The 25,518-nt window shown below is 32.3% G+C and overlaps 2 protein-coding genes across 3 annotated transcripts in view; one reads left to right on the top strand and one right to left on the bottom strand.

Annotated features, from left to right (window-relative positions):
• The window catches only part of LOC143044139 (F-box/LRR-repeat protein 5-like), a 39,742-nt gene extending 15,783 nt beyond the window's left edge, over positions 1–23,959 (bottom strand). For both annotated transcript variants that reach the window (XM_076216062.1, XM_076216063.1), the window contains exons 1-9: positions 23,829–23,959; positions 18,688–19,023; positions 17,732–17,870; positions 15,899–16,132; positions 14,762–14,910; positions 14,177–14,290; positions 12,690–12,772; positions 10,493–11,167; positions 7,967–8,198 (exon numbers count right to left, since the gene is read on the bottom strand). In XM_076216062.1, coding sequence (XP_076072177.1) covers positions 7,967–8,198; positions 10,493–11,167; positions 12,690–12,772; positions 14,177–14,290; positions 14,762–14,910; positions 15,899–16,132; positions 17,732–17,870; positions 18,688–19,023; positions 23,829–23,915 — 2,049 coding nt within the window. In that variant the 5' untranslated portion in view covers positions 23,916–23,959. The remainder of the gene's footprint in view (positions 1–7,966; positions 8,199–10,492; positions 11,168–12,689; positions 12,773–14,176; positions 14,291–14,761; positions 14,911–15,898; positions 16,133–17,731; positions 17,871–18,687; positions 19,024–23,828) is intronic.
• A 2-nt stretch (positions 23,960–23,961) lies between these two features.
• On the top strand, positions 23,962–25,155 carry LOC143044166 (uncharacterized). Its single transcript, XM_076216064.1, has one exon. It carries the CDS (start codon positions 24,088–24,090, stop codon positions 24,667–24,669), a length of 582 nt encoding a protein of 193 aa, XP_076072179.1. The 5' UTR covers positions 23,962–24,087; the 3' UTR covers positions 24,670–25,155.
• The last annotated feature ends 363 nt before the right edge of the window (positions 25,156–25,518 follow it).

The following is a 25,518-nucleotide window of genomic DNA, read 5'->3' as shown; positions in this document are numbered from 1 at the left end:
CCTAGTGATATCAAAATCACTAGGGTATTCTGCTGAATATGTAGCAACCAACATGTCAAAACAGGACTTAAAGTAATTTTATTAAAATGCTTCATCAAAAAGAATTCTAGATACTAATGGTCTACCATAGTCAACTCTTTAGAATCACACCAAAAATCCTATTATTTTAACCCGAGTACTACTTTCAAACATACCTAATCAGAAAAATCATTGACAAATGTTAAAATTTTTAAATCATTAAAGCCCCTCCCAACACTATACATTCTCTTCTTTTCACTTTTGAATCCCATTAGTAAATTGTCACTTACAATCATTAATTCAGAAAATCCTTTGTGAAATTAAATTGCTTTCATAATAACATGCATTTACGTCATCCATTATTGACAAGAACATATCCTCTCAGAATTATTTACGTCAAATAATAGAAAATTGAAGTGGATGGCAACTATAATTCAGTTTGTTAATTGAATCACATTGCCATGGGACTTTGTCAAGAAGAAAGCCTTCAAGTGTTTTAATTGTGCAATGATTGCACATTTATTCACTAAATTAATTACACATATAACGTAATACCATGAAAGGTGAAAATTACCAACAAAGTGTTGATTAAAACATTGTCCTTAGCTGCTTGACAGCATCAAGAACCGGATTCTAACTCTGTATCTTCTACTTATTATCTAACCTATTTTATTCATACTAGGCAGCTGATACTAGGGCACCATGCAATAAAAGAATTCAATCTGCAATCCTTTTTTTTTATAATATAGGCTTACTTCTAAGTCTATATTGAATATTCACTTTTTTTGTTTTTATCTCCAAGCAACAACATATTATCAACCCTGGTTGTCCTCCGCACTAATTTGAATAGAAATTTCAATATTGTAAGATGTGTAAAATTAATAAGAGGGATTGATAAACTCTTCGGGGAAATGTATTCATTCTCTGATATTAAAAGAATCAAATTAACTAAGTAAGAAATCAATGTCAGTAAATATATTGATTGTAACAACCTCTGGTAAGCATTTCTTTGTCAATTAACAAAAGACAATTCAGAGTAAACTGTAAGTTTCTGTAAAACTAACATTTTACCTACAAGACAAATTGATGTGTGAAAATTGAAGTCAGAAATGCTATAGTGTTGCAACGGTCCTAAACTACCAGTAATTGAAAGCATGGAATAAATACCAATAAATATCTTTAAGGCGGGTAAGAGAATGACAAACTAGCTAGGGCATGTAGGGCTGTGTGAATGAACAAATTTGTGTCATGGATGGTACCCCATTTCCTTTGTTTTTCTATGATACACTGTTCTGGAAGAAAAAAAGTTGCATATTTTTCATTTTCACCAAATAAAATCATACCAACTTTTCAGTGCACACATTTTTTTCTGTCCTGAACATGCATGAAACATTTGCCACTGGACATTAAGCAACCATCAATCAATCATCTTGATGCCCTGTTAAAGTGTGCTTTTTATTCATTTTTTAACAGTCCTTAGTAAGTAGAGAATGGTAACATTTGCAGACAGCCATCACTAGGTTGAAAATCATATATAACTTTAAGGGAAAATGTAGCAAATGACAATCAATATCAAATACCCTTTAAAGTCAAAACTAGGGCCCAACCTTACCTTGCTGTAAAGTGGGAAATCTGTAGCTGAAGACTTTCCAGCAAATGTGCAGATGAAAAATCATCAATACACAGTGTAGTTTCTCAAATATATATTGTTTGCTTACTGAAGCCTCTTAGATAAATTTTTGTTACTTGTGTTGTTGGGTTACTATAATATTGATGTATACCCTACATCATACATGAATTTATGGTTTATTCAGTGTTCTCCCCGAGTATGTCCAAGACATGATGTTGTGTCCATATCAACGATATCGAGGATGTCAATACACAACTTTTCGTATGTTTGTTGTTGTGTCCACATGGCCTGAATCCTCTGTCTTAAATGTTGATATCGAATCAATATCTACAAACATCCCATAACTTGAACAACAGCCTGAAACCTCCGTCTTTGTTGTGGATATCGACGATATCGACAAACATCCCATAGCTTCAACAACAACTAAAACTACATCGTATAAGATATTTAACACTATGAACAACTTCCTTTGACAACACATGAGGGTAATTAGAGTACTGATTGTTTCATTCTAAAGGGGGACTATATGCCCTTATATTTTTTTTCCTCCGGTTGAAGTTAATCCGTATATTTTCTTTTTAAATCCAGTTTACATATGATTTTTGTTTATAGTTGGCAATGCATTTAAGAGATCATGTAAAATATCGTAACTTAACATTCATTCATACATAAATGTTAACGCAATAAGATTTTATGGTATGGTCGCCCGAGTATTTCGGGGTCTTTTTTTTTTGTTGCTTAATTGAGAATACAAATGAAGTATAACATTTGTTTCAGTTTTGTCTTTAACATGATCTAACATTCCTTTTTAGATACACAATAATATCTAGCTTGTCAGAAACTATCAACAAAACATTTAGTACAAAAAAAAGACTTTTTTTTTTTATTAAAACAAAAAAAGTATCATATATTAATCAAAACTTTATTGATTGTTGCCTTATTGGAGTATATCTCAAATTTCCTTTCATAGTTCATACATGGATATTTTCAAGTATTTCGTAATACTGTTACATCATTCCAAATTAAATTCTTTATCAACTAACACTGCTGTATATAATACTCTACTAAAACCCAATTCTTTTTATGATAGCACAAAAACCTTTGGTTCTGATTGAGAACGTTTTACTGACAGAGGCTTTGTGCATGGTTACATAAATATCTAGACTTTATACAGGTTCACATATTAATCAAATAATTTTAAAAGCAAGAGAGTTTAACAGCAGGTATTATTACACTCATTCAAACTGAAGGTAGGGACAGCATACACCTCTGCCACAGAATCACTAGAAAAAAAGGATTAAAAGCCAAACAATTCCATATGCCAAAGCATCAATGTTATATACTGTAGATTCATTATAATTTGTGGAAAACAAATTTTTCGGATTTCTTTGGTACAGGTGAATCACAATTCGAATGTTCAACGAAATTACAAATTTTCCATAGGCTTGTTATACAGAGATTGGCAAAACAACGAAATCAAATATCCTTGAAAATGCAAGTTTTCTTCATTTCACGAAAATTGATACTCACGGAAATAAATGAATCCACAGTATGTAGAAAGAAAGACAGGAAGAAACCCTCAAAATGAAAGATAAATATACCCTTGATTTCCAGTAGCAATCAAAATCAGTAAGCCTCATCTGAATTGTTTCAAAACAGGCCAATTGCTTCTGATTAACTTGTCTAAAGAAGGTTGCCGTGAATGTTAAATCCTCTTTGACAGAACTCTATGAATACAAACCATGTTTTTGTAGATATTTTCAAGGTAATGTGACTTAGTGTCAGTAACAGAAAATATGCTGTGTAATCAATAGTAAACTATCAGATGGTGTACAGGATAAAAGAGTGAATTGAAGAAGTCATCTGACTATCATGCTAGACTAATAATTATGCCAACAGAGTAGATTTTGCATGCTTAAGTATACTCTGTCAGAATGTTTGTTTTCCTTTGACACCAATCTTATTGAAAATATTTCCTTTGACACCTATCTTATTGAAAATATCTAACTTCTGATGAATAAATGCTTAGGAATAAACTGTTTTGTGCTTGGTTTGGCACTCTTTTTAAGCTTTTTTCTATGCAGCAGACAAGTTCTAATAACTAAATATTAAAAGTATAGTTCTTTATTGTGAGGCGAGTTAATATAAAAGTACATTTCACATTTCAGTTATAAGCAGCCATAAATAGGTTGATTATTTATGGCACCATGCTGTATGCTATAGAAGACAAAATTCACTTGATAACCTTGGAATTAATCTATTATGAAAGGAACAATGTTTCTGTTCTTTTCTTCTTGCTGATATCCAGAATGACTGCATTAATGAGCTAAGAGATATACTATAATAGCAAGATCATTTGGATCCTTAACGTCAACTTAAGCACTAGTACATATACAGGGAATGATACCAATTCTTAGAACAGTTTGAAATGTTACTATCAATTCCAAGAACAAAAGATAAAGATATTTGTTATTGCAGAGAACTTTTTAGGTCATTTATATGAATAAATAAATTCTTTATTCCAAAGCAATACATATTACAGCTTATAGAATATACATAATAACCATAAATATTCAATGAATCAGTGAAACCAATACCCATGTGATAACATCATATTGATAGGACTTTCAGCATTTGTCTGGAGTATAGAGAAAGGACTGTCCAACTGAACACATTGGAATACAGGAAGATGGGATTTTACATTGTTTAATATTTGCTTTGTGAACCAAATACACAGTTTTCTCCCAATTTTTTTTAGCAATTAACAATGCAGTATGAAGGAAATAACTTTCTATGTTATAAAATGTATTTAGCATGAACAGAACAGGATTAATATGCTCTCAAAGCCTTGCACTTCAAAATTATTCTAAACCTTGTACAAATGAAATATTAGGTTATTAAGAACCTAAACCAATGTATCAGTATCAAATATCCCCATTTACTATTTATCCAAAATAATAATATCAAATTCCTGTAAGAAATCTTCTTCATTACAAGTTAATTGGTATATTGTGTGACATTTGATATGGTACACACAAATATGCAATAATTAGCAATCAAAGACCACCATCTATCAGCTCTCAATAACAGATAATTATCCATATCTATATATGTTCTCAGTGAAATGTTATGAGTGAAAGAAAGAAAACAAAACCTGAATTGACTACTAAAAGCCTTTTAAATGAAGACAAACATGATAAAAGGGAAGTAATTCAATATTCTAATGTTGGTTGGATCAAAGTAATATTTATTGATCTGATAATTTAATACTGTATTTATACAAGCATGGTGGTAAAATAAACACTTGTTACATGTATCATAATTTAAATTAAGATCTAGCATTACTTGTAATTTATATTACATATAGCAATTCTATATCAATAAAAAAATCTTGGTTTATGTAAATGAGACCGCAATCCAACAACAAATCATGTTGAGAGAGTCAACAGTCTACAACAATAATGAAAAGTGTGCTGAAATTTCAACTCATAGAAAAATTCAAAACATTGGCAAACGAGAAGTAGGTATATAACCAACCTTATAAGTGCTTGCACTTTACAACTCATTTCACTAGCAATCTACTAACCAAAAAGTCATTCTTTTACTGGTAATTAGTTCTGAGAAAAGTGGGACAAAAAAGTTTCTTGGGCAATCAGACAGATGAATTCAGTACATTAATTGCAATATAGCCCCAACTTCTAGTTTTGGGATATAAATGTATAAAACATTATCAATTTTTCAGAAACCAATTCAATAATTATTTTTTTCCATTACATTTAAAGAAAAAATACTACAGCCATGAAGACATTTCTTGTCTCGGTAAACTAATCACAAACTTTAACAATTGTTGACCCACCAATGGGCAACATGAGAACGCCTAAATCACACTTTTAAGACTATCTTTGAAGGTGAGAAAGAAAATGCAATCAAAGAGCTGAATAGCTCTGAGGGGAAAGACGGCCCTTGTTTCTATTTCATTTTTTTGGGGTGGGGGTTTGGGGGGGGGGGGGGGGGGTTATCTTTTGATAGTCTTCACATAAAGAATGAAAAAAAGAACAGCTAGAACATGTGGAAGGTTGACACTATTGGAATCAATTGTTGTTTAATGTAATTTCGTTTCTTTAGTTTAGGATTCAATTTAGACCAATGGAAGAGATCTGCATCTTCTAAATCTAAACATTCAATTAAAGTTGATAGTTAATTATCTAAAATTCAACTAGTTGAATTCTGTCATTTAACAACAACTACAATTATTTTTGAAATCTTAATAGTGTACGACTGAACTGTAGGCTAGGGCCATTTTCCATTTTTTGTGACAGTACTCTTAAAAATTTTATTTTTTTTCTTAAGAAAGTTAGGACTGAAAAATCTATTCAGTTTTAAATTTCCATTGATAAAGTTCCCAGTTATATCTCTCATCACAGGGATACAGGTACTAATAAAAATAACAATATGATTGATGTAAACTGTGTGAAGCTTGTTTCCAAATCCTACATTTTGATATATTTGTAAAATTCATGAATAAATAGGTTTAAACTACAAAATGCAACATTTGTAATTTTTTTTTGTAACTATTACAATGATTATGTTGGTACACAAAATTTAGTTTTAATGAAAGACTACTTATCATATACTAAATGTCACATTTTAAGTGTTTATTTTAGTGGATAATTAGCTCATAAATTGAGGTGCTCCTGAATTGGAGGAAGATTCTCAAAACAGAGTTTTACAGAAAAAAATGGAAAAGATCGTTTCTCTCCCCGATCTCATGTAGCCCCTCGGACTTCCTGTTTACTTTGAAAGTTGTTGACCTACAAATTAAAGTATTGCATGTTGATGTTTAAATCATCTACAGCAAACATTATTATGTTTAAATTCAACAAATACTATTTTTTGATAGGTGCACAATCTTTGAGAATGATTTAAATAACCAGTGAAGGATATCCCTGCTTATGCGTAGTGTGGCATTCCAACAATGACGTCACTATAAAATATAATGTAGGTTGGATATATTTAGAATATCTCGTCATACTGATTTTTCCAGATTGTAAAAGAAACGTAAATAGTGTAAAGGAGAGCTCGATATACAATAATTTCGAGAGAAACAGAAGGGAAATGTGTAAAAAAGTGTTTAAAGTCAATTTATTCATTTGTGTCTCCCCATCTCATCATTCTTAGTAAGATTTGTTGGGGGGTTTTCCACACTATAAAAACAAAATGAATGATGTGAGGGAATGTCACTCTGGTCAACCCCATTGGGGATTGACGGCTTGAAGCCGTCTTCCCCAAAAACTCTCTTAAATAATCTAAATCTAGAATCTTAATATATCTACAATCTCAATATCTTAAAAGGTTCAGAAATTTTCACACGATTTGGGTAATTTTTCTAAGTGTGAGATTAGATTAAATGGTCATGATCTGCTGCGAGGTTCGAAAACAAACTCCTTTCAATGATTTTGGAATATTGTAAAGATTAATCAATACATATAGGAAAATGTGGTCTGAGTGCCAATTAGACAACTCTCCATCGAAGTCACAATTATAAAATTAAACCATTATAGGTCAAGGTACGGTCTTCAGTACGAACCCTAGGCTCACACCAAACAGCTAGCTATAAAGGGCCAAAAGAATTACTAGTGTAAAACCATTCAAGCGGGAAAATTAAGCGGTATACTACTGTTGCCTTTATTCATTTAAAAAAAAAAATGAGAAACGACAAACACTAATGAACCACATAAACAGACGACAACCACTGAACATTAGATTCCTGACTTAGGACAGGTGCAAACAATTGCAGCAGGATTAAACATTTTAATAGTCCCTTTTCTGAAACAATAGTATAACAACACAACATAGAAAGACACACCATAAAATATCAATTGGAATGACTTAACTCAATCAACACAATGAACCAATTAATTTAATCTGTAAATTGTGGTTTTTTTTAGAGTTACTGTATCATTGTGGATTCATTGATGTATTCCCTTAATCTAACTAAATGTTATGCAAACACACAGTGCAGCGTAAAAAAAATTTGGCTTTGGGTCTGACTAACAAGTTCTAATATTTCATAATCAGAACGAATGAACCCAGTCATCAATATAACCTCCATCACTTCCATGGTACATAGTATTCCAACATCTTCATAGTGATGCCTACATATTAATAAATATACTTTACATCTAGAATTACAATAAACTTATTGCTTTCTTATTTATAAAATTTTAAAATCTCACCACAAATTCTAAAATGGCCATAACTCTGACATTGAGTTTAAAAGAAAATACAAAATTTAAACATCTACACATTTAAACCTACCTAGCATCCTGTACGACAACACGCTCTCGTCGGACATTCCAAGTTCTGACACCCACTTGCTGAATCAGAATATGGATCTGCTGTTACATTGTCACAATAGTATAAGAACTGATGGTCAAGTGAGGTGCACACACTGACCAGGTCAGTCAGGGCTAAAGAAGTCACTTTATCACAACCAGATAGGTCAAGGAATTGCAACGATGGAAATGTCTGCTGGTCTATCACTAATGCTCTAAAAATAGGAAATTAATACAATTGTCATAGATATTTATCAGAAAATGTCTTGATTTTCATTCTTAATAGCCTGTACCTTTGCCACTTTCAAATTTGGGTTTATTTTAAAAACCGTGGTAATTCATGTAATTATTTCATTAGAAAATGTTTAAAAAAACATGGTATTAACAGAGATGTTTAATATAATTGTTAAACTTAAAATAAACTTTTGACACAGAGATTTGTCTAGCCTGCATATATTTTTGATAGTAAAACACAATTATTGAAATTAGAATAGCAATACATGTATTTTGTAATGTAAAATATGCAAAATATTCAAAGTCAATGAAATATGACTATGGGTAAAGGGTCAAATAACTTCTGTTCACAAACTTTACAAAGTTATAATTAACTATACTGAAGTTTTAAATTCAATAGACTTTGACTGAGGGGGAGGGCCAAATGATCTCCTTGGAAATGAGATGTGTCAATACTGGTACTTTTAAAACTGTATACCAATTATCATTGACTTTAATATCATAAGTGGTTGGTTCCCCATAACCTGACCTAATCACACACTTCTGATACCGCTGATGCCAGAAACAGTATACCTTAGTCTCGCTTTTTAAGCCAAGACAAAAATAAGCCTTTTGTTAATCAAAGGAAAAATCATGCCAAAACTTAATAATAATTATGACACTTTTTTTTCTATATTAAAGTTTTGTACGAAATATATTAGAAATTAAATATTGCCATGAATTAAAGTGGGGTTGCTGGAGAAATATTTTTAATTGCATACCTTAACTTTGTCTAGAATTAAGGTAAAACATGCAATGGGACAAATGAACTAAAACTTTAATGATATGAAATTCTAAATTCAGCTATTTTCAGCATACTAAAGAGCAAGTAACTAAAGTAAATACCTGCTAACTTCCCTTTTTCAAAAAACTTTATTAATGATCAAAGGGATATTTGGTAAATATATTGTCAGATGGAATATGCTAGGTAGCTAAATATAGATTCTACCACTGCATCGACTGTAATATGATATTTATCCACTCGAAACAGTTAAATATTTAAAATTTAACTGTCCAGAGTGGATAAATATCATATTACACGAGATTTGATGGTGGCTTTTCTAACATTATGCAGGCAAACTTATTCCTTCTTTTCGAACTATCTGCAAAAAGATGTGTTCTTTCTATGTGACTTCATCAGGCATGCTCGCCTTTTTTCATGCCCTCACAATAGGAAATTCAGAGGAAAGCAAGAAAATTTTACGTCATAATCGGATTTTAACCAATGAAGTTCTGAGATCAAACGAACCACATGTTGATTAATTTTTTTTATACAATGGGTGCAGAAAGGGATAAATTGAAGAAGAATTAGAGAAAAGTGGTTATCAATATCATGCTACATGTATATTATATATAGATGATATAAAAATTATATTATTTTTTCATTACCTATCATTAACTGTTACTTATCATGCAAATTAGTGACATAGCTAATGAAATATCTAAAACCTGTTAGTAGTCATGGATACAAGTTAATTGCCATACAAAACAAGACCCCCCACTCCTAAATCGAATTACTGTTAAGCAGCTGACCAAGTCATTAATGTGTTCAATAGATCATGTACTGAAGAAATGTATCACAACATTTTTAAAAAATATAAAATAAGATCCCCATACACACTTCAATGGTTACAAATCAGTGAAGTATTGTTTCTCTAATATTTTGCTATTTTCACATTTCCTCTGACACCGGTGTGAGAAAACTATTTCTCCTAACTAGTGAAAAATCAGTTCTCGGCAAATGATTAGTCGAAATTTGATTATGACGTCTAAATGTTTTGTTTTCTTCTGAATTTTCCTATTGTGACATCATGAAAAAAGGCGACCATGTCTGATGACGTCGCATATAAAGAACACAAGTTTCTGAAAATCTTTGAAAAAAGGATTAAAATCATTAGAGAAACAGATTCCTACACTATAACTCGTGTATTACGATATTTCTCCACTCTCGACAGTTAAATTTTAGTCATTTACAGAGCTCGGCAAGCCTCGCGCTTTAAATAATAAAATTTAATTGTCTCGAGTGGAGAAATATCGTAATACACTTGTTGCAGCGTAGGAATCTATACTTATTTGCTTTGAGTTTAATTTTGGGTGTGAATGGGTAATGTGTAATGAATAATGACACTGTTTTCATTAAATTTCCTTCTGTTCTGCACCACACTTCTAAAACAAAATTTAAATTCCTGCAGTTTACATAGATCATCTAGAAAGCATACCAGTCTCCTAAACCTACCTTATCCCTTTATCTGTAATATGAGAACATCCAGATAAACTGAGATATTCAAGTCCACATTCTAAATTATCACAGATGATTTCAGATTCATGTCCATGTTTTACAGCACAGATTTTAGTCCATTCATTTATGTCAGTCAGACATTTGAAGTTCATGTTTTTAGAATGCTGATCAAAATGTTTTACTGATGCAGCGTCAAAACAACAATTCTTAGGACAACATAAACTAGTCCTTTGTCCAAACGAAGAAATATTCCCAGTGTTTAAAGTCAATCTAGGAGATTCCTCAGTTATATAACCAACCTTTAATGTTGGAGTTGTCAGTGTTAAGTCAACAGATCTGCCTTTCTGGTTTGCCAAACTTTCAGACATCCTCGGAGAATGATCTTCTATGTCATTTGTGAAAGATATCTTGCAGTCTTCATGAACTGTTTGTTCTTTGATATTCTGTCTACAAGTCACATGACAGTCTGAATCTTTTGAAGATTTATCTCCTTTTTCATTCAATTCTATTTCATTTTTTTCTTCATGATTGTTATCATCACAGTCTTCCTGTCTGATTTCAGGTTTTGAACGTAACGCTTGGGACAACCTTTCTAAAGTCACATCAGTAATATTCTTACAGCCAGCTAAATCTACTCTTTTCAGATTACCTCCACACCCATTTCTACCAAGGCTGAAAAACATAAACCATAGTTCACAAATTTAGGAATTGAATCTGCATCAACTATTTATTTCAACCAGGTGCTCCGCAGGGCGCAGCTTTATACGACCCCAGTGGTCGAACCCTGAACAGTTGGGGCAAATTTGGTCACAATATTCAAGCTTGATACTGTCTGAATTTTGATTGTGATCAAATTTTTGACATAATATAGGTTTTTGCCACAAAATAAATGTGGTTCAAGATCTAACACATCTATTGCACAATACTGTGCAATTGAATATTTCTTATTGAAACTTTTCAAAATTTGAAATTTGAAAAATGTTGAAAAAAAAAAAAAAATCCCTTAAAAAAATGGTAAACTGAGATCCCCCCCCCCCCAATTTATTGAAACCCCCCCTTGGAGCAATAACCCTTAAACTCAATCCCATGCTTTCCTTTGTAATATTGAACCTTATAGTACAATTTCAGAGAGATCCATACACTTAAACACAAGTTATTGTCATGATTGTTTGGAAACTAGAAACATGCTTCTTTTTGGGCCTTTTTTGGCCCTTAATTCCTACATATTTTGGGCAATTAACCCAAAACTTAATCCCAGCCTCCCATTTGTTATATGGTACATTGTGGTACAATTTCAGAGAGATCCATGCAATTACACACAAGGTATTGTCTGGAAACTAGAAAAATGCTTGTTTTGGCCCCTTTTTGGCCCTTAATTCCTAAACTTTGGCCCCATAACCCCTTAAATGAATCCAAACCTTCTACTTGTGATTTTAAACATTGCAGTATACTTTCAGAGCAATTGAAATACTGGTAAACAAGTTATTATCCTGAAACTAGAAAAATGCTTGTTTTGGCCCCTTTTGGGCCCCTAATTCCTAAACGGTTCGGACCATCATCCCCAAAATAAATCCCAACCTTCCTTTTGTGATATTGAACCTTCTGAAAAAATTTCAATAAGATCTATTCACTTAAACTAAAGTTATTATCCGGAAACCAAAGTGTCTTCGGACGACGACGACATCATACCATTATACGAACCCAAATTTTTTTTGGGGTCGTATAAAAAAACTATCAATGATTCTTTTTTGCATAGTTCATGCATTTATTTATTATAACTAAGTTAAACTAGGGTCGGTTGGGTAACTGGAACAACATATATATTTTTTGGGGGTTTTAATTAGATACCAATATAATGTTTTTGGTCTGAAGCAGGCAGTCTTTCTTTATTCCTAAATGTGAATGTTTGACTGTGTAGCTACATATATCATTTTTAAGTCTTTGGTTTGACCTAGTGGGTAACATAACTATTTAATTACAACTTCATTAGCATATATTCATATATTTACACAAAACCACCAAGTTAGTTTGTCCTTTTTCAAGATTCAAGATAACGATCCTAAATCAGCATCATGATAAAAGGGTTTCAAGTGCTTTTGTACAAAGTTATCTTTGTAGATTTTTAACATGTTTTCATTCAGTACAACATATTATAATTCATCCGAATAGTGCTAGAATTTAATTTTTCACTAACCTTTTAAATCCAAGATCTGACACCCTAGTATGAGTTAAATCTAGGTTCTCTACTAGTGGACATAATGACAGCATCTTATACAACTAGAAAAAAAAATAATGTTAAAATTAGATGATTGACTCATAATATAATGCAGAATATGAGAGAGGTTTCAACAATTAGTTCAATTTAATTAATTTTAATCAAAGAGACATTTTTCTTTAAGTAGATACACTTTGAGTGATTCACTGATTATTCAACCATTGCTGTTTCAGAAGCATTGACAACATTTCAAAATATCCTTATCTTCAATGTAAATATGTAAATTACCAAATGTGTAAATTTCAAACAGCAAAATAGAATTATCTCCCTTATACTATACATTAATATATACTGCAGCTGTGCTATTTGAGCTGTTCAATTGCCTCGACCGTATTTTCATATGTGTTATACAGTCACTGACTGTATATCACCTTGTTTATGACATTGACAATACATTTCCGTAGAGTTTTATTTATGACGTCAATAAAACACAGGGTCGCAAAAATATTCATGTCTTCCTCTCAAAAATAAGAAATAATGGTTTTTACCAAAAATACTTCATTTAGAACAGTTATAAGAGTTGCAGTATATTAAGAATAACCATACATTGTCTCGAAATATCAATGTTATTTGCACTTCTTTTATTTAAGTTACTCTTAGGTAGCACTCCACAGTTGATGTGTAGTTTCGCATTTTGGCCCCCGTGGATTTTTCAAAGATGAGAGCTAGTGTGGAATAAAATTCATTTTTGGATAGCTGATGATTAAAATAGCTTCCCTATTGGGTTTATATGACCATTAAGATTATGTAATGTATGTAATATAGGCTGTTTTCTGTATGACAGTCCGTATTTGCATATCCATACCATACATTGGTCCGGCAATTATTGTAATGTTTTTTTCCAACTTTTTGTCGCACAAACTTTGTGATTAAATTTTACGAAAAAATGAGGCGAAATACACCCATTTTTTATTTGATCATTAGGAAGATTAATGTTTTCTAAAAAGGTATCACTCATGGGCATTGAAATTCTAGTTTGATTCAAATTTTGGGGGATATGTGACAGTTTCACCCCCCTTTTTGCAATATTTTATGGTAAATAAATGCAGATTGTTGCCATGGATACACATTAAAGGAATTATATTTCACCCTTTTAACTTTTGAAAATCAAATCTATGGAAGATACTGATTACATACTTATGCACATGTATAACACAAACAGTTAGGTTAATGTATTAGAAATCCAGGAATAGGAGATGATTAAACATTTTGTGGTTCATTTTTAATTTTATTTTCTAACTGTGGAGTGCTACCTTAGATTAAATATCAATGTTAATTGTACTCAGCTCGAAACAGGTAGAAATGCTCAGCCTGACTTTCTACCTGTTTCGAAGCCTTGAACAAATAACATTGATATTTCGAGACAATATATGGTTATTCTATATATATTTATTCATAATACATACCAAACCATTAACAAGGCCTTGACTGAAAGCCAGATTTATTGTCTTTACACCATACCCTACTTTAGGTAACAGATACTTCATCATACTCATCAACATGCTGGTTTCCATCTTTATCTTAAATTGTAACATTGGCTTTTTATGAAAAGTTTTATCACAATTCAAATAATGAATTAAAATGTAAAGATGAATATAATCTGTTGTGAAACAATAAATGTACATCAATTTCTTTTACATTATGTAAATGTTTTCAACTACAAATTATATTTTCTCATTCTGGCGAGAGTTTTACAATGCAAGAAAACAAAGTAAAACCTACTTATTATTAAAGATCAATGTTGTTTCATGTATGACATCTTACTAATTAACAATTTAAATCCATTGGTTTGCACAAGTAACATGGCTCGTGTACATGTGAAAAATAAAATTGCAGTGAACAGGTTCGAATGAGTACCAAGTTCTTTAGGATTTTATCATTTACAAATTACAAATGCCATTTACTTGATCAATGCAAGCACACATCACTTTTAATTCCCTAATGTTTTACCATTAAGCAAGGGTACGAATGAAATAAAATTTAAACAATACCTTTTTAATTCGCTTAGTATCATCATCTTCTTCAGATTCATCAATGTCTGCATCTTCATCATAATATATGGCTACACATTCATCTTTGTTCTCTAACAAACTTTGCTCTTCTACTTCAATATCTACCATGGGAGTAAAACTCCAAACTCCTAAAAATTATACTATCTTATTAATACATACTGGGTAAGTTTATTAGTCTTATTTGATATTTGCTGTAATTCAACATCCAAAATATAGAAAACTTTATACTAAATTTCAGATGCTAAAAGATGCTTTAGAAATGAAAAGAAGCAGATTTTTTTTATTGTAAAAACCATGATGGTAACACATACAGGAATTCCTAAATATAGATTTTTAACCATATAAGTGACAGCAATTAAATCAGTTCTGATTGAAGGTTGAATTAAAGAATCTAAGACCTGATATATATAACTTTAAAGCTAAATAAGCATGAAATGCCAGTCATGTTCACCTATATTTCATCAAATGTCACATAATTCCTAACATATTATTAGTCACCTAGTATAAAGAACTGGACTTTTCATGAAACTTAAGGAATAAGCACAAAGATGCAGAATTCCTTACAGTATTAAATTATAAATAAACATTTCGTATTGGAAATGTATTTTAGAACCTGTTATAACTAAAGAACCTTAGTGAGCACGCTCACATACCCCACATCCCCACATTGTCATTGGAGAAATTAAATAAGTGTGAGAAAAAAAAATTGTATAAGAAAAAATATTGAATAATAGTTTCCTGTCAATATGTACATCTACATAGTATGTCCTTTTTATCTACAAAATTTCATGAAATTCTGTTGTGGTTTCAGAGGAGTTGAGTTGACAAACTGTTGAAGTAGTACCTTAGAGCAAATAAGTTCAAAGAGGTGTAACTCCTAGAAAAAAAATTGAATCGTAATTTCCTGTGGATATGCACATCTACATAGTATGTCCTTATTATCTTAAAAGGTTTCGTGAAATTCTGTTGTGTGGTTTGAGAGGAGTTGCAATGACAAGAAATAGGACTGACTGACAGAAGGACGGACAGGTCAAAAACATTATATCCTTTGCGTGGGGTATAATAATCATTTCATATTGGTATTATATTATATCTCCAGCATATAACACATTATACCTTTGGACCACTGTATAGGTAAAAAGTTTCTCCATAAACTAGTGTCTAATGCAAGTCTATTCCATCGATGTGAGACTTGAGCACACCTGCCTAAGTCCTGTGGATTAAGGTAAGAAAATATTTGTATTGCCACCTCATCAGGTACTTTATCTACTACACAACTGTTGACACTAGGCACAACATCTTCCTTAGTTGGTTCAAGTTTTTCTGTGCATTCTTCATCTGATGAATCGCCTGGAAGTAGTTTGAGACATTATAAAGACTTCATTTATTTAGCATACAATATAAAACACTCAATGCTCAATTTTACATATATATCTTTGTTTCTAGCTAAGAACTGAAGTGGATGGACAACAGCCCCCTTTCTGTATGTACATGTATTACTTTAAGAATAATAGTTACAACGTTGTGAGCACTGGAGGTTGAAATTGTTCTCATTTTGCAGTGGGAACTAAACATTGAAATTTGCAATGTATTAATTAGCATTTGAAGGCAGCATCTTTGAATTAGAGTGTTTCTTCTACAATCATACATTTTAAATATTACTTTAACATTGACATCATTGATATTTCTAAAACAGCTACTACAGTCATGCATAATGCACAATTTATGAAATTTTCTAGACAAGTTAAGATATATATAAACAAATCATTTTGTAAACTGAATTTCTGAGGATAAATTTCATTTTAAAACTAGATATGTCAAAGCGACATGAATGGCCTCGTCCCAAAAAGTTGAAAAATCTGCAATTTCAAAAACACATGTGGACACAAACATGATGGTAGTCTCACATTGATATGTTCATAATTATAAATTAACTGTTAACATAACTCAGCTCAAAATGTGGAGGCCTATAGAAAAAAAGTCTGTATAACTGTTCAACAATTTTCAAAGTTGTAAACCCTTAATTTTGGCAAAAATTAATGGAGAGGAACAAAATTTAAACTTGATCTGTAACTCATCATGGTGAACTCACATACCAAAAATCAGCCCAATATCATAAAGTGTTTGTAACTCATCATGAGTAACTAACATACCAAAAATCAGCACAATATCTGAAAGCGTTTAGAAAAACATCTGTATAACTGTTATTTTCAACAATTTATCAAAACCAAAAGCCTGTAATTTCGGCAAAAATTTGCGAAGCGGAACAAAACTTCAACTTGACCTGTATCTCATCATGGTGAACTCACAAACCAAAAATCAGCCCAATATCATAAAGTGTTTAGAAAAAAAGTCTGTATAACTGTGATTTTCAACAATTTATCAAAGTCCAAGCACGTAGTTTCAGCAAAATAGAGGAGCAGAACGAAATTTAAACTTGATCTGTAACTCATCATGGTTAACTCACAAACCAAAAATCAGCCCAATATCTGAAGGCATTTAGAAAAAAACTCTGTATAATGGTTTGTTGCGGAATTTTGGAATGACGGAATATTGGAATTTCGGACAAGGGTAAAACTATATGGCACTGACAACTTCGTTGTGGGGCAATAAAAATTTGAAATGTTAATAGGTAGGATGTATATATATAATGCTGTGGTCAAAGCTCCATATTGTGTATATCAAAAGAAGTGATTAAATCTGGAAATTTAAAACTATCAAGCCTGCAGCCACATGTTGGATTGGATTGCATGAATGCAATCTTCACCCCAAAACTAGTTTTTTTTAATTTTCTTTGAAGAGGCAAAGATTTGATGGATTGTGAAACAATCACTTGTACTTGACAATTTTGTTAAATGCTTTTTTCAAATGGGTTTCTATTCTTTTATTATGTTACATTAATGTTCTAAGCTGTTTATAGAAACAACCATGTTCTATGAATATACTTACTTAGTACAAAATCTGTTTTCTCAGGAAATTTCTCTTTTGCACAATTGTCATTCTGACAGAAGTGTTTTTCCAAAACTTTGTATTTAATCTTGCGTAGTTCGTCAGTAGTAAAATACTTGATTAACATTGGCTGGAACACCTAAAACATGTAAAGAATACAAGATCATCATTTCTGTCACAAAGTGTTTGAATTACTTACAGCAAGACTATCATAACAGGTAAATGTTTTAGTGACTTACCTTTATTTCTGACTGGAATTCTGTGAATAAATAACCAATCTCATTTTAAGTTTGTTGACAAAGAATTCATGAAAAACATGGTCAGATGAACTCTGTGGAAATGAGGCAAAGATAAAATGATTCATGTCAGACAAAAATGTGTCAACAAATGTACCTACTAGATTAATTACAGTGACTAGGAAAATGAGGTTCATGTTAAAGGAACCATGCCAGACTGACAAGTACAATGAAGTAGACTGACAAGTAAAGTGAAGTAGACTGACAAGTACAGTGAAGTAGACTGACAAGTACAGTGATGTAGACTGACAAGTACAGTGAAGTAGACTGACAAGTACAGTGAAGTAGACTGACAAGTAAAGTGAAGTAGACTGACAAGTACAGTGAAGTAGACTGACAAGTAAAGTGAAGTAGACTGACAAGTACAGTGATGTAGACTGACAAGTACAGTGAAGTAGACTGACAAGTACAGTGAAGTAGACTGACAAGTAAAGTGAAGTAGACTGACAAGTACAGTGAAGTAATTGAAACAATCATTATATGACCTATAACTTACAACTGAGGAAATGATACAATCAAGAAAAACAGTAACATTGAACATGAACAATGAAAATAAGGTGATAGTCAAATGAACCTTGTCAAAAAGACCTGCACATCTTTAATAATTGAGCTGAATGATGGGGAAAGGAAAGCTTAAAATTAATATCTAAATCTTTATACCGCTTCTTCTTCTTCCATATGAGGAATAAAAGTCTCTGTAAAGTCTTCCAATGCCTTCCTCAGCTTTGTACCAAAGTTTTTACGATCTGTTTCTGTCTTTTGTGTACATTTGTACCCATCCTGCACCAGTTCTAAAATGTCTGTTAATTGGTTGTCTGAATGACAGTTGCAGACAGCAGTATTCCTAACTGACAATGCTCTCAGTTTGTCTTTAAGTTTCTTCATGATGTATTTGTTCTCAATTTGTTCGTGTGCTTTAAATTCCTTAAATGTATTCACCAGGTTTTCCAACAGATTTGTCAAATGTGAAATGTCTGCAAAATTGATCTCTGATACCTAAAAAATATTAACTATAAATAACATGTATTCTTCCATTAACATGATTAACCGTGAATATAACTGAATCAAAGATATTAAATTACATACTCCTTTCAATGATTCTATAAATGTAATCTTGCTGACAACTTAAAGTACCAAAGAACATGAAGAAACTTAACAATATAATCTAGTCTTTGCTTCAACTTTCAAAAGGGCATGGTTAATTTTTACTCACTCTTAGCTTGAATGACAACAAGTGGCGCCACCAAAATTATAATGGGTAATTCTGGTTGCAAACTCTATTGGTAATTTGAATTGAGATTATGAGGTCGGTTTAATTCACAACAGCATAGTGTATTGCACAAAAGCCCCAAAAGCAAAACAATGAATATAAATTCAAATCATGTGACCAATTCAAAGTTCTAATTGTTAAAACTACAGTTTATACATGTATTCTGTGTCAGAAACCTATTATGTGTCAAATATTAAAATACAATCCAAATTGAAGCCTGTATCAAGCACGAATATTATGACCATTTTTGCCCCAACTGTTCATGGTTGTTCCTTTGCTGTCATATCCAGCTGCGCTAATATAAAGGGAAAACCTATAGAACCGATAAAGTGACGCCACTAAAATTCAAACTAGATTTATGTTTTGTGGTAATAAGCCTTTTGCAAAAGTTTCAAAGCATTTGGTTGAGGCAAAAGAAAGTTGAAATTAGAACAGAAATTCAGCAATTTTTCCATCCATTAAGGGGCATAAATCTAGACCTATATTTTTCCATCTATTAAGGGGCATAACTCTAGACCTATATTTTTCCATCTATTAAGGGGCATAACTCTAGACCTATTAAAGTGACACTACCAAACTTCAAACTAGATTTGTGTTTTGTGGTAATAAGTTTAATGTAATTTGAAAGGGTCGTACCATTTGGTTTAGACAGACTAAAGTTAGAGAACAGTACATTGTAACTAAAATTCAGCACTGTTCCCATTTAAAAAGCAGCGTATTCATTAAGAACCAATTGCCGATTGAAATGGTCGTTTATAATCAAATCCCCATCGGTTGTTTTTCTGATGTCAAAAAAATATAAATTGTACTTTTAGTTTTAGATCGTCGGTCACTATCTAGGACAATCTAGAGAGATATATAACGGCATTTTTGATTGGTTAATAAAATTGAATTTCCGGTAAAATAGATGCTGGTTGTTGAGTTAGCTGCAAAGTACTATAAGATTTTGTACTGAAACCAGGAAATGTATGCATTTATAGTAATAACGAGATTTTGTAACCAGTCAATAAAGAAAAAGTTTTCAGATTGTTTTCAATCAACAACAAAGCGAAAAAAAGGTTTGTTCTATGACGTTTGCAATCAAATATTGAGACATCCTCCTTGGTAATGTTCATGAAGTGCATGATCGTCGTCCAAACATGAAATGAGATAAAGAGCAATGTCTTGTCTCGTAAAAGCAGACATCACATTATTTTCATTTTCTTGTTTTCAAGTGATAGAGTCTCTTAAAAGCAGACTCTTCATTTTTACCATAAATCAAATGTTTACCTGTCCCATGGCCCTTCTTTTGAAATAAAAAAATGTTTGTATAAATGGTCCTGATATGGACAGTCTCAAAAAATCCAATGTTATACCAAAAGTAGTGGAAACATTGATAGGAACTTAAACAGGAGGAAACCTGCAGTTGAACAAAATTGTAGAATATAATATGTAGAGACAACAACATCTGGGTTACCGCAAGGTGATAGTTTTATTGAGTCGACATGTTTCGCCGCTAATGCGGCGTCATCAGGACAATATTACAGAGTTTACATGTTCATAAAGTGTATAAAATGCGGTTGTATTAATTATGACGTAAAAGAATAAAAGTGAAAGTGAAAATGTAAAATAGTGTTCATAATGTAGCAAGAATAAAAGTTAAGTTTCTGGTGGTAATATTGTAGAAATGATGGAAGTGGCTCATAAAATGTCAGTTCATTTCCAAATTGGACAACACCCCTTTGGCCATCCCGTACCAATTCAACTGGCTTCGCTCCGAGGGAGGTACTGCTTCCATTGAATTAGTAAAAGGTGAAGTGTATGATCGCTGCAATTCTGGGAATGGTAAATCTTGGTAGATGTGTTCGAGGTATTGTAGGTGGTTCTGGCTGCGGATGAATTTAATGTTCAATTTCCGTAAGGTTCTAAAGTGGGCTAAGTTTTTCTCTTGGATGGTTATCGTAGTATATTTCTACAATATTACCACCAGAAACTTAACTTTTATTCTTGCTACATTATGAACACTATTTTACATTTTCACTTTCACTTTTATTCTTTTACGTCATAATTAATACAACCGCATTTTATACACTTTATGAATATGTAAACTCTGTAATATTGTCCTGATGACGCCGCATTAGCGGCGAAACATGTCGACTCAATAAAACTATCACCTTGCGGTAACCCAGATGTTGTTGTCTCTACATATTATATTTCCATGAGGTTTTAAGACAACCGCAGCATACTTCGGTATCCATCTTGGTTACTCTACCAGCTTTTCCGTTAGAAGGTGTTGGTTCACTCGTCACATAAAATTGTAGAATGATAAACCCACAAAATCTTATTCCATCATCCATGTATTACTGAAGTACAAGACATATCAGTAACTTTACTTATTAAAAATACCAAAGTGTTACGCATGTCAGATAACTTTTGTCCCTCAAAATACAAAAAATAGATTTTTTATTGTCAGTTGAGATAAGCCATGAATGTTTCTCATTGATAGTCATAAAAAATATAAATTAGAATGTAAATATTTATACTGTTGCACATAAAAACGTCTTAGTCAAAATGCAAATATGGTATGATGTATGGGTGCTGCGTAGCCTTTGATAAATTATGATATTTATTCATGAAATATAATAATATGTTTTTTGTGACAGACACAGTCAGTGTCTTGCAGGAAAAGACACTGAACTAAGAGGATTAAAATTTATGCTTTAGTCCTTGTACTACACATTTTCAAAACTTTTTTTTATGCTTTCTGGTTACTCACATAAGCTACAGCATTGAAAAAAATGCCAACATTACAAGTTATTTTTGATTAATTTGAACCATCTCCATTTCTTTAAAACCCAGGAGCTTCTGGGGTCACCCTCCACGGGGCTTCACCTTTGACCTGACCGGGGCCTGAGCGGCCCCCTGGACCCCTCGCTTGATCTGCTACTTTTCAAGTTCAATCAGTTACTTCAAAACTTATTGAAAACCCTGAAAAAGGGACATTACTTTTGATGGTTTAAGTGATGACACCAAAATTCAAACTTTATTTCAGTTTTATGGTAGTCAGCATTGTGTGTAAGTGAATAGCATTTGGTTTTGACAAGCTAAAGTTGGAGAACAGAAACTAAAAAATTCAGCAATTTTTCCACTTACAAAGGGCATAACTTCTAGAATAATAAGTGGCGCCACCAAAATTCAAACTTGATCTGTGTTTTATAGTAATAAGTATTGTGTATAAGTTTCATAGCATTTGGTTGAGGCAAACTATAGTTAGAGAATGGAAACCAACTTCGGGAGGTACGAACAGATGGACAAGGGTAAAACTTCATGCCCCCTACGGCATAAAAAAAGATGTGGAATGATTGCCAATGAGACAACTATCCACAATACACCTTATCGCTATTTGTCCGCCATTACTGGATATCACAGAGGTTCCCGTAAAATTTTGACGTCATAAAACAAAATATCTGACGCCACAATGGAAAAGTGATTGTTGTATGAGTCAAAAGTTCAAGCGGCCGGGTCAGCCGGGATTAGCGATAAGGTGTATAGACCAAGTGACACAGAAATTAACATTTATATGGGGACGAAGTCCCCAATAACAGTAGAAAATTCAATAAAAAAAAAAATTCTGGAAAATTTCCTGAATTTTTCATTGTACTAATGAACTCAAAATCGTTCAATTTTTTTTATGTCATGTTTTGAAATCCCGGACCTGCGCAGAAATGTACAATATACTTCCTTTTTCCGGTTTCGTCTGTATGAAACTTTGAGTAAAATATATATTTATCAGTCTAGTATAAAATAGGAAGGAACGCGCAATACCAATTTCATTTTTAATAATTCCTTGATATGAAAAAACGTTACCTAAAGATAGCGTTTCTTTGTTTATATTGCATATGACGTCATAATTTAAATAACGTCACAACTAAAATCCCTAACAACAGAACCAAAATCGGAAACGTTACGGTATATCCGTTTCTTTTTTTTGGACAAATAATTAAGTTACAAAAATATAATTCATACAGACTTCGTTCCCATTTACAGGTAATGCCTGCCTCATATTATATATCAATATATCACAGTACAGCCTTCAACAATACAACTTATAAATAGCTAATCCGGGCTGACCCGGCTTCATGAACTGTTGACGCATACAACAATCACTTTTCCATTGTGGCGTCAGATATTTTTGTTTTATGATGTCAAAATTTCACAAGAACCTGTGGCTGTGTGATATCCAGTAATGGTGGACAAATATGGATAAGGTGTATGAGCAAACCCCCTACCGCTTAGTCCGACAGCTATAAAAGGATGTTTAAAATCGTATTTTTTACATGACGTTTGTGTGTGTATTAAAATTTGTTATTCATTTGATTTGAAAAGGTCACTAAAGCTTGTGTTCATGCAGTTTATTAAATATAGACTTTAGCAAGTTTTGCTGAAAATAATGTGGTAGTGACTTTTTTTTCGCTCTGTTCATTAGGCATTGAAACGACAGCAGTAATGATTTTAAGAAAAACAATGATAGTATTTGGGATTTTGTGTGTACCATGTTAAGATATTTTTTGACCAATTCCTTCATTCGAGAATGAGGAATTGTGAAAACATCGACTTCTTCAGGACAATTCGGCGCCATATTTGTTTTTCTTTTAACTCTCACGTTTTCTCGCGAGATGCGAGATTGTGACGCCGGGTTGCTATAGGAATCTTAAACGCTCGTGCAGTGTCCCGGTAAGTTGTCAAACAGTGATACGAAGTGTTAAAATTAGTTTTTGAAGTTTTTGGAAAGTGAATAACCAAATACAGACATGGCACGGAACTATCCTGCCAATACACAAGTCCAGAAATTTTTGGAGGAGTCTTACAACAAAGAAAGAGACACTAGACTTCAGTGGTATTACAAATTAAGGGAAAATTCGGGAGCCAACATTGGTGCTTCAAAACAATCTGAAGTTGCAAGAAGAAAAATACAAAATGCTCCCAAACCGGCCGAGGACATGTTCAACAAAATATCAGGTGATTATGCTCCACAACAATTCAACAAAAAGAAGTCGAACTTTGAAGATTTACAAAACGAAAAATCAGAAAAAGGACTTGCGCAACTTGTTGCAGAAATGCGGCCTGTGGATTTGAGAGTCAAGGAAAAGTTATACGACGGATTTACAAAGGAAGGAAAAGGACGATATCAATATCTACATTCAAGGTACAAGGACAGTCCTGAAGATAAGTTTTCTTTCCCACTTCTTAGTTCTTGGGAATACGGTTGGAGACTTGGGGATGTCATTCCAAAAGAAGACATTAAAAAACCTCAGCACGGGCGTACAAAAATTGTAGCAGACACTTTTTATACCCGAACAGGAATACCTGCCAATCCACGTGTAAGTGTATAAACCCGATTTGAAGGCGAAAATTCGAAAAGAAACCATTCCGCATTTCAATAACTGTGATTCTTTTGTAAAGTCAAACTCTTGTTGCCTAGTGCATATTTCACAATAATAACATTCAGAGTAATTACACTCAATTGTCATGTAGAAATAATTAAATGGTTATGGATTTTAATCAGTTGTGTTGCGAGGAGATTTACATGTAGTATTATTTCATTTGCTCAAACACTTCACAGCTTGTGTGCTCATGTGTCATGTTTATTTGTTCAAGTTATGCTTTGCATGTTTCTATAAACTGTTTTAGAATATTTGAATTGTTTTGTGGAGAGTATTGTATACTCTAGCCCTTACCAGTGCCAGTCCGTCCAGTTGGCAGAATTTGTACATAAATATTTTGTATATATATATACTTTGATTTTATACAATATTTTTATCATTTCGAATATATTTTCCAATGTTTCATATTCATATTAAATTTTTGTTATTGTGACACTCTGCATTATTCTTTAAGAAAATTGCGTTTATGAAGTTTGGAGAATACAAAAATCGAATTGTCATTCAGAAAAAGGTCCCTTTCAAATCAAAATTTATATCTTTGGCAATATGTCCACATTCAATAAATAGTAAAAATATAAATTCCTGCGTATTGAATACACGTTACTATCCTATTGTGTATGTGATGTTTATTTTATAGCTATAAATTAAAATAACTTTCTTATCAATCGCTTAGGTGCAAATCATGGGATTACATTGTCAAACAAATCGATTCCTTTAATAAGATGGAAATCTCTCTTCGGAACGATATTGATTTAAGGATCTGAACTTGTTTCATGTACCTATGTTACCTGCAAAAAA

Source organism: Mytilus galloprovincialis, chromosome 1 (genome assembly GCF_965363235.1).
Source record: "Mytilus galloprovincialis chromosome 1, xbMytGall1.hap1.1, whole genome shotgun sequence".
Taxonomy (NCBI): Eukaryota; Metazoa; Mollusca; class Bivalvia; order Mytilida; family Mytilidae; genus Mytilus; species Mytilus galloprovincialis.
Note: the sequence above shows the minus strand (reverse complement) of the source record. Positions and strands in the feature narration are given on the sequence as shown.

Coding starts and splice junctions, on each gene's coding strand:
- LOC143044166 (XM_076216064.1), top strand. CDS start 24,088: ATGGCACGGAACTATCCTGCCAATACACAAGTCCAGAAATTTTTGGAG.